The 9452-nt window shown below is 45.8% G+C and overlaps 1 protein-coding gene across 2 annotated transcripts in view; it reads left to right on the top strand.

Moving 5' to 3' along the window:
- The window catches only part of Fto (FTO, alpha-ketoglutarate dependent dioxygenase), a 344281-nt gene that overhangs the window by 94377 nt on the left and 240452 nt on the right, over positions 1-9452 (top strand). For both annotated transcript variants that reach the window (XM_005369598.2, XM_026777285.1), the window contains exon 3: positions 1963-2581. In XM_005369598.2, the coding sequence (XP_005369655.1) occupies positions 1963-2581 (619 nt within the window). The remainder of the gene's footprint in view (positions 1-1962; positions 2582-9452) is intronic.

Here is a 9452-nt window from a genome sequence, read left to right as displayed (position 1 = left end):
ACAGGGTGCTGTTGCTGTCTTCCTAGACTGTATAGAACAGGGTGCTGTTGCTGTCTTCCTGGACTGTATAGGACAGGGTGCTGTTGCTGCCTCCATTTTGCAGTTGTGATAAATGAAGTAGAGAAACTGTAAGTTCTGGGTGAATCTCTGACAGTGGACAGCAGTGTGCCATGTGCCTCTGGCCTCTCATGTTACATTCATGTTCATACACAGCAGTGCTCCACATGCTTCTGCCCTTTCCCATTACATCCATGCCATGTATAGCAGTGGTTCACCTGCTTCTGCCCTTTCCTGCCACATCCATGATCATCCCAGCAGTGCTCCACATACCTCTGCCCTTTCGTGTTACATCCATGATCATCCCCAGGAGTGCTCCACATCCCTCTGCCCTTTTCTGTCATGTCCATGATCATCTAGCTCTTAGGCTTCTGAGATAGTCAGACTCTACTTATTTAGTGAGTTCTTTTTCCATGGTCAGACTTGATGAATTTGTTTTCTTTTGTATACTTCCTGTCAAATCTTGCAGGATTGCCCCCTACCCATTCTGTAAATGAACCAGAATGGGCTAGATTATGCTGTAGTCACAGATAACCTGTAGCCTGAGGACTTGAGTTTGTATCTCTAGTACCCATGTAGAAAGCCAGGAGTCATGGTACACGCACATCTGTCATCCTAATGCTGGGGAGGTGGAGACAGGCCCATCCCTGGAGCTAGCCTAGCCAATCAGTGTGAGACCCTGTCAGTAAGTGATTAAGGTGGATGCCTGACCTTGGTCTCTGGCTTCTGCACACATAAGCACACAGGTGCGCGTCTGTCTGTATGTACACATGCACACACCCACAGGAATAAGCATGTTGTCTCCCCATGCATGAAGGCCTGAACAGCACAGTGGTCTGAGGACAGGTAAGTGGGTTGCTATCCCTAGGCTTTTCCTTGAGGACTCAGCCTGAAACTGAGGGAACAATTCAGATTAAACTTTATGGGGACAAGCATAAATCCTGTGCCGAGGAGCCAGAGTGGTGCCAGGAAAGCCAAACAGTCCTGAGCAGCATCAGTGCGTGTTTCTGTATTAGTGGGGGGGATTTGTCTGAAGACCCCATTTTCATGACACCAGTTGAATTGCCTTTTGTAGAATATTCTGGGCACTAGTATTGTAGTCATGAGTCAAATTGTCATGACTCTTGTGTTCATAGAACTTAATGTCTTCACTTCCGGAGAGGTGAGTTTTCTTTAGGTGAGTGTGTTGAACCAGAAGCCAGTTTGTCAGTAATTAATTGGAAGGGATTCAGTCAGGTAGTTAATATCACCCCACTGGAGCCAGACAGATACTACAGCCCGTACTTTAGGTGAGTGTGTTGAACCAGAAGCCAGTTTGCCAGGAATTGAAAGGTGTTCAATCAGGTAGCTAATATCACCCCACTGGAGCCAGACAGATACTACAGCCTGTATATCCTGGCCTGACATTTACCAGCGTGACTCAGGGCAAGCTTCCCCAGAGCCTGGCTGCTTCAGTGTTGTATCCGTGGGCCAGGGCTGATAGTGTGTGTAAAGGCATGAGAAATTAGCCAGTCTGGCTGAGTCAGAACAACCTGGCATAGAGCAAACACTGACAGTAGGCAATAATTAGTTTGCAAATAAAATTATATTTTCTGCAAAGCCAAAGGATGCAAGAGAGATTGAAGGCACAAGAAGCCTGGGAATTCAAAGGCCAAATTCTTCTCATTTATTGTTGGTGCTGAAGATTGTTAGTAGTTAGAGCTTCAGCCCGACAGTGCTCACTGGAGAGTCTCCTGTCAGTTTTGTGTAAGTTTTTGCTTTTTAGACTGGCAAGATATGAACCCGGCTTGGAAAAGACATGAGGTAGTTTAATTTCTTCCTGGACCCTTATAAAGAAAATAGCCTTTTGCAAATAATAAGATAGTAGCCATTTATACCCATTTCTCCCCTTTGGTTTCATTTTAGTGGCAGCTGAAATATCCTAAACTGGTTCTCCGGGAAGCCGGCAGTATATCCGAGGAGCTGCATAAAGAGGTCCCTGAGGCCTTCCTCACACTGCATAAGCATGGCTGCATGTTTCGGGACGTGGTTAGGATCCAAGGCAAAGATGTGCTCACCCCAGTGTCTCGCATCCTCATTGGGGACCCAGGCTGCACCTACAAGTACCTGAACACCAGACTCTTCACAGTGCCCTGGCCAGTGAAGGGCTGCACCATCAATTACACAGAGGCTGAGATCGCCGCTGCATGTCAGACCTTCCTCAAGCTCAATGACTACCTGCAGGGTGAGACAATCCAGGCCCTGGAAGAACTGGCCATCAAAGAGAAGGCTAACGAAGATGCTGTGCCCCTGTGCATGGCAGAGTTCCCCAGGGTTGGCATGGGGTCGTCCTGTGATGATGAAGTGGACATTAAGAGCAGAGCAGCCTACAACGTAACTCTGCTAAACTTCATGGATCCTCAGAAAATGCCATACCTGAAAGAGGAGCCTTATTTTGGCATGGGGAAGATGGCGGTGAGCTGGCATCACGATGAGAACCTGGTGGACAGGTCAGCAGTGGCCGTGTACAGCTATAGCTGTGAAGGTACAGTCTGCTCTGATGGCAGTGTGACCAGAGTCACATGGGTGTTTATGTGTTGTGTGTCCTTTCCCCCTCCATCCTGGCTCACGAGTCTGCAGAGCATCCCTCTTTCCCATCTAAATGCACTCTGGCTCATTGTTGCCCTGTGTGCAGAATATTTCTGCATGTAAGCACTACTGTCATTTTGTCTTCCCATCGCCCAGGAGAGCAGCCGTCGGATCCACACAGCCAATTGCTGTTCTTTAATGCTCAGGGTCGGCTGTTCAGTCACCACAATTAGCTCGCTGAGGAAGAGCTAGGAAAACAGGAACCTGTCAAGTTTCTCCCGGTTCTCACAGGTGTACATTCTTGCATTGCCAAAATGCTTTATTATGCCTGACATCACCATCTCAGTGGTTGGGATCTGTCAGGTATGGACCTGTTCTTGGCTTCCTGTCGTTTTTTATAAGACCCTCCTTGACAGAAGCAGTTAAGTGGCTTCTGTAGGCAGACATTCCTGCTTTCGTGCCTTTTCTAAGGTCCCGACGCCTTGGAGCAGAGGGCTGTAGATTGCCAACTTGGAGACCTAACTATCTTTTCCTGTTGTTCTGTTTCTGTTTATCTAGGATCCCCAAGAGTTCCTCAGAACAGGATTGTGAAAGGTACTGAGTGTGTGGAGCCCAGCAGGACCACTGACTCCTTTATTACCTGATGATTAGACAGAGGAGTGCGGGAAGCCCTTGTAAAGCTAGGGTACTGAGTCTTCTGAGAGGGTGAACTAGAACTTTTAAGGTCTTTGTTTCCTGACAATCCCAGTTTCTTTATTGATTTTTGTTGTTTCTTGTCTTTTGTTTGCTGAAATGGCTGTTTTGGAAAAGTGATTTAAGAGAAAAGAAATCCATCCTATGGTACTCTTAAATTTCTTCATTTTTCCAGTCTCAAAAATTTCCTCAGGATAACTAATATCTTTTCTAAATTTACCTTGGACTTTTAGTCCAAAACAAGGAACAAGTGAAATGTCTTCAGTTTCCCTGGCATCTCAAGTAGTGGTTGCAACCTAAAAATCCCTTGAAGTCATAATTCAGTGCTGTCCAGGAGGGAGGAGCCAAAGTCCTCTGATCTCGAATACAGCCTTTTGGGGATGTAAGAATTCCACAGGGAACAATGGAGTTGGTTAGCTGTTTCTGAGGAGGTGGCCACAGAACCTGCTGCCCTGTGTGTGACGGTACAGGTGGGCGGCCCAGAGCTGTCTTTGTGCTCTGCCCTGCTGCCCTGTTCCCAGTTTAATCATTCTGTTGTACTTCCCTTTCATGGGGGATCAAGAAAGATATTTAAAATTTTAACAAATAGAGTCTATAAAGCATCTATGATTGGGAGTAGTTAAATCTGATAAAGAGTAAAAAAATGCAGATTGTGTATACATAGAATTGTTGTGCTAGTGAAATGGATCAGTGAGTAAAGGCACTTGTTGCTAAGCCTGACTCCTAGAGTTTAGTCCCTAGGACCCACATGGTGAAAAGGAGAGAAATGACTCTGCAAATTGCCCTCTGACCCCTCATATATAGGCTGAGGTGCTCGCGCGCGCGCGCGCGCGCACACACACACACACAACAGAATAAATAATAAAATCTTAATAAAAACTTTAAAGAAATATTTCTACCTGCATTTACTAGCTGGAAGAGAGGCTTGCAGGATTCCCGTAGGTAAGAGCAGAGCAGTGGGATTCCTTTGTTCTCCTAATTTCCAAGATGGCCAGACTTTATCAAATAATCGTGACAGCGCTTGGGGGTTCTTCCCAGAGCACCTGCTGTGGCCAGACACTTTAAGGACTTGACGTGTTTTAGCCAGTTTCATCTTGTTCACAGTGCCCAGTGACTAAAGTAGAAGCGAAGTACTGTCACGCTCCATCGAAGGCTGTTTTGATCAATGGCCACACATAGGATGTTAGTTCTATGAACTTGTAATGGGTCTGAAAATTTTCTATTATCTAGTGACTCTGTAATATCACAGCACAGTGAGTTACCAACTGATACATGTGGACAGGCCTATGGTGCTGTCTGCCTTGCAAGAATAACATAGCCAGCTCTGTCCATATCCCTGGGTAATGATCATAAATGACAGCATGGGTCATGTATTTACTAGGTTTGTTTGTTTGTTTGTTTATTTATTTCTGTTTTGGTGTGTCTTCTATTTATTAAAAAGACAGTTATGGCCAAACTCTATGCTATGGTAGGTGGGAGTTGTTCATTGACCACCTATTACGTCGGCTCTTGAGTGCATGAAGAAGAGGAGTGAAATGTTTGGCCGCACCATCTGTGCTTGGTTTTCACTCAGTGCTTTTCCTACAGGGATAAAATTCCCAAGGCTACTTCTGAGAATGCACCTCATTGTTAAGGGATGTATAACTGTCCTTGTACTGTCCTTATTTAACAGATGAGAAAACTGGGCCCTTGTTGGCTGCTAGTGGGAGCAGGGCTAGAGACCTTTGACCTCACAGGGTAGATTCCTACGCTGTGTGACTTATGGGCGTGCATTTCCCATCTGAGCAGTTAGCTGCTTTGGGAATGTGGGTATTTAAAATGGTGTACTGTTCAGTTTCTAGAGTGGTGAAGTGAACATTCTATTAGCCCTCCATATGGTACTGATGCCTTCTTCTCTCCCTTCATCTGTGCTGCTCCGCCATGCACACACACTCTGGGCACTGGAGTGGGCTGAATGAGGATAGTCCGTGAACTGGAGCCCTTCTCTACCATCTCTGTGTCCGTGGAGAGTCAAGTGGTGTGCAAACCACGTGCCTTGAAATGCCCCAGTGATTCTATTTCTTCCAACAGATGATGTGTGTGGCTCCAACCTCTTTATATCTCTGCGAGCACTGTGGTAAGGGTGAGACATAAAGCAAAGAAAACCGGGCCACACCCCACAACCCCAGAGAACCTAGACAGCAAAGGGGACCCTAAGAGAGATATGTGGATCTACATAGGAAGGTAAAAAAGACAAGATCTCCTGAGTAAATTGGGAGTGTGGGGGTCACAGGAGAGGATAGAAGGAGAGAGGGGAGAAAGGGAGGATCACAGAGAAAAATGTATAGTCAATAAAAATAAAAAAGAGAGAGCCTTGGGTTCAAGTCCTGCTTAGTGGTCAGTGGGCTAGAGCGGTTACAGCGCGTGGAAATATCGAAGCCAGACTGTTTCCCATGCTCTTTAAAGTGTTCAGTGCTAAAGATGTGGGACTTTGCTAAAGAGTCTGGACAGCATGGGGCCCCAAGGACATGTCCCGCCCATCTCTCCTTGTCCTGACAGACTGGCTGAGTCGTGTGCTCTTGAGATTGTGATGTGGCATGCTGGACGAGACTCTTGGAATCTCTTGGCCCTAGTCTCCACATGGAGGCAGGAAGTACTCCACAGGGCTACACTTACTTAGTCGGAGAGTGTGGCTGAGCCATGGAGTGCTTCCCAAGGTGCACTGGGAGCTCAGATCAGAAGTGATTATTTTCTGCTGAACTCAAATGAGCTGCAGCTTACTGTCTTTGGGGACTCGCTCTCACTACCAGGGACTCTTCTGCAGATTTATAATGAGCTGATCATTGCTTTTTCGTCTATTTTCATGAGTAGAAGCCATTGAGAAGCAATTTGTATAGGATACGTGCAATTATATTCTAAATTTATTGGACTTCACATGCATTTCTAGCTAATAGATATCTCTAGAAGGAAGATTGAAACAGTACAATTTTTAATCAGGAATGGCTTCAGGGAACCATATGTAAATAGGCAAAGTATTTGATTTTCGTATATTCCAGGCTTGGTGGCAGTTGCTTGTTACTCCTAGTTATAAAAAAAATGAATTTTTGCAGGAAAAGCTTTAAAACTCATAGTTAATATTGTCTAACACCTTGTTCTATGATTGGAACACCTTTGAAGATGCCACTCAGACTCAATGTTTGGTTACCATTTTGTGCATACAAAGCCTGTGTGCGTGGGTGCCTGCGTGTGCACATGTGTGTGTGGGGGTGTGCACAGAGTGTACAGATGTGTGCTGCCTGCACACGTACATATGGAGAGCAGAACAGGATTGGGAGTTCTCTTCCACCACTTTTCCCTCTTGCTGCTGTCAGACAAGGGCTGGGGTGACATGCTCAGTAGGGCATTGAACCCAGGTCTCACCCCGTGTTACCACTTTTGGTTTCTCTCTCTCTCTCTCTCTCTCTCTCTCTCTCTCTCTCTCTCTCTCTGCTCTGAAAGGTGTGATTCCCTGTCACACTGTCTTTATAGGAAAATTGATCCATAAATTTTTAACTAGTGACCAGTGTGAAGAATTCTCTTGATTAGCTTCTGGATCTCTCCGGAAGAGCTAGGGAGCTAATCCATGTGTGTGTCCAGTGTGTGATAGTCTAGAAAGTAAAGTCTCTACAGTAACTTCCTTAAGACTTCAGGGCTCTCATTCGGGACTCTGATCTGGGGAAAGATGAATCATTTTAAGGGTGGAGTTTGTTCAGTGGATTCTCACAGCCTTGCTGTGAAGTGGGTAGCCCTGTACCCCCTAGCTTATCATTAACGTGTTGAAAACTGGCTGGCAATTACAGGGAGGGGTTGGGAAGCATTGGGAAGTTTCAAAGGGTTCTATGGTTGTTGATCTCCTCTCCCAGGATCTCTGTTTAAGGTGTCAGGACTGATTTGACTCTTGTTTGCTTGTTTGTATTTTGATGTCTTTGTAAACATTTATTTGGTTCTTTAAATGTTGGTTGTCCCCTGGCCTTCTCTTTTACCATCTAGAAAATTATCATGTGTTCACCCAGAATACATCTCCTGTTTGCCAAGCAACCATCTAGTAGTTCAGCATTCAACAGTGAGGAAGACAGAAATCCCTGCCTCTGCTGCAGCTGTGGAAGGCAATGGGCAGGCCTTTGCCTGCTACCATATAAAGTACTGGGCTTGAACCTTGAGGGAGACGGGAGTAGAAGGGAAGTGACACTGAGAACGAGAGCGGAAAGAGGCTGCCATAGGAACCCCAATGATGGGACATATCAGAACAGGCAGAATGCGCAGAAAGTGTCTGGCTAGGACCCAAATGAGAGCCGCAGGACATCGGTGCCCACAGTGGAGACGACCAGCAGAGGAGTCCTTGGTCAAGAGAAGGCCAAGGCACCAAGGGTGGAAAGATCTCTGTCCCAGAAGCTTTAGTCAGGATAAATGCCATGTAGTCGTCTCCTTATGTGCTCTAATGCCCTTGCGAAGCCATCACTTCAGTCAATGTAGCAAACTACCCTCACCCCAGGAGTGGCTCTGTGTCCTTGATGAGTCCTTGCTGCTGTGTTTGGGGATCCTTAGATCTGCTTTCTAAAATTTACACAAGTGAAATTATGTATATGTTCTTTTAATTTTGGAGGGGGGGTCTGACGTCATTCACTTAGCATAATTATTTTAAGGTTTATCCATTTTTTTGTGTATCAGTAGTTCAGTATTATTCTGTTGTGTGATGGTTGTTTTGCTCTTTTGGCTCCTTGGCTCTTTCAGGGCCTGCCACCCAGCTCCCAAGTAAACCACACACATAGACTTATTCTTAGTTAAGAATGCTCGGCCTTAGCTTGGCTTGTTTCTAGCCAGCTTTTCTTAACTTCTATTACCCCAGCTACCTTTTGCCTCTGGGCTTTTTCTTTTCTTACTTCTATATATCTTGCATTCCTTCCTCTGTGACTGGCTTGGTGGCTGAGTGGCTGGCCCCTGACATCCTCCTCCCCTTGTTCTCTTGCTGCTCTTTCTCGTTCATGGTTCTCCTATTTATCCTTTCTGCCCGCCAGCCCCACCTTGCTCCTGCCTCACTATTGGCTGTTCAGCTCTTTATTAGACCATCAGGTGTTTTAGACAAGCAAAGAATCACAGCTTCACAGAGTTAAACAAATGTAGCATAAACAAAAGTTACACACTTTAAAATAATATTCCCCAACATTATTTTACTATCTTTTCTGTTATGGTACAATTGTATGCATGCTAAGTTGTTACATAATTATTTTAAGCATACCATTCAGTCAGGGGCATTAAACTTGTCCATCTTATTGGGGGTCACCACTGTCCATCTCCAGAATGTTTTCATCCTTCCATACCAGCTCCCCAGTCTCTCTTTCCTCATCCCCTAGTAACCACTGTTCTGTTGTCTGTCTTTTGGGGCTTTGATAGAGTGCCTCCTTTATTAAAACAAATTTCTATGTGCTGTTCAACTGTGCCAGTCAACCACAAAGAGGAATGTTTGCTGAGACTGACTTGAGAGACCACAGACCTGCGCCTAGTCCCCAAGAGCTGCATCACTTCCTCATTCTCAAGCCCCTCATCCACCTCTAGAGAAAGTCCCAGCTAGATTTTCCCCCTGCAGACCCGTCCATTCTCTTGGGAGGGAGAAGCTGCCCCTTGCTGTGTGTGTTAATGAACACAGTCTCATCTGTTGAGGTCAGACTCTGGTCTCTCCCCTGCCTTTTGTCTGCTTACTCTGCACCCCGAAATCTAACAGACTGAACTACTCTAGGTATCTTGTGTAAGTGAAATCATACATTTGTCCTTTCATGTCTGACTTACTTTATTGAACACACTGACTGACTGTTAGAGTATGATTCAGAATTCCATTTCTCCTTATGCCTGAGTGCTATTCAACTTCAGTGTGTATGTGTGTGTGCGTGTGCATGTGTGTGTGTGCGTGTGCATGTGTGTGTGCATGTGTGTGTGCATGTGTGGTGCGTGTGTATGTGTGTGTGGTGTGTGTGTATGTGTGGTGTGTGTGGTGTGTGTGTGTGTACGTGTGCATGTGTGTGTGCGTGTGTGTGGTGTGTGTGTGTACGTGTGCATGTGTGTGTGGTGTGTGTGTGTGGTGTGTGTGTGTGGTGTGTGTGTGGTGTGTGGTGTGTGTGTGT

Source organism: Microtus ochrogaster, unplaced genomic scaffold (genome assembly GCF_000317375.1).
Source record: "Microtus ochrogaster isolate Prairie Vole_2 unplaced genomic scaffold, MicOch1.0 UNK54, whole genome shotgun sequence".
Lineage (NCBI taxonomy): Eukaryota > Metazoa > Chordata > Mammalia > Rodentia > Cricetidae > Microtus > Microtus ochrogaster.
This window is presented reverse-complemented; position numbering and strand designations above follow the sequence as displayed.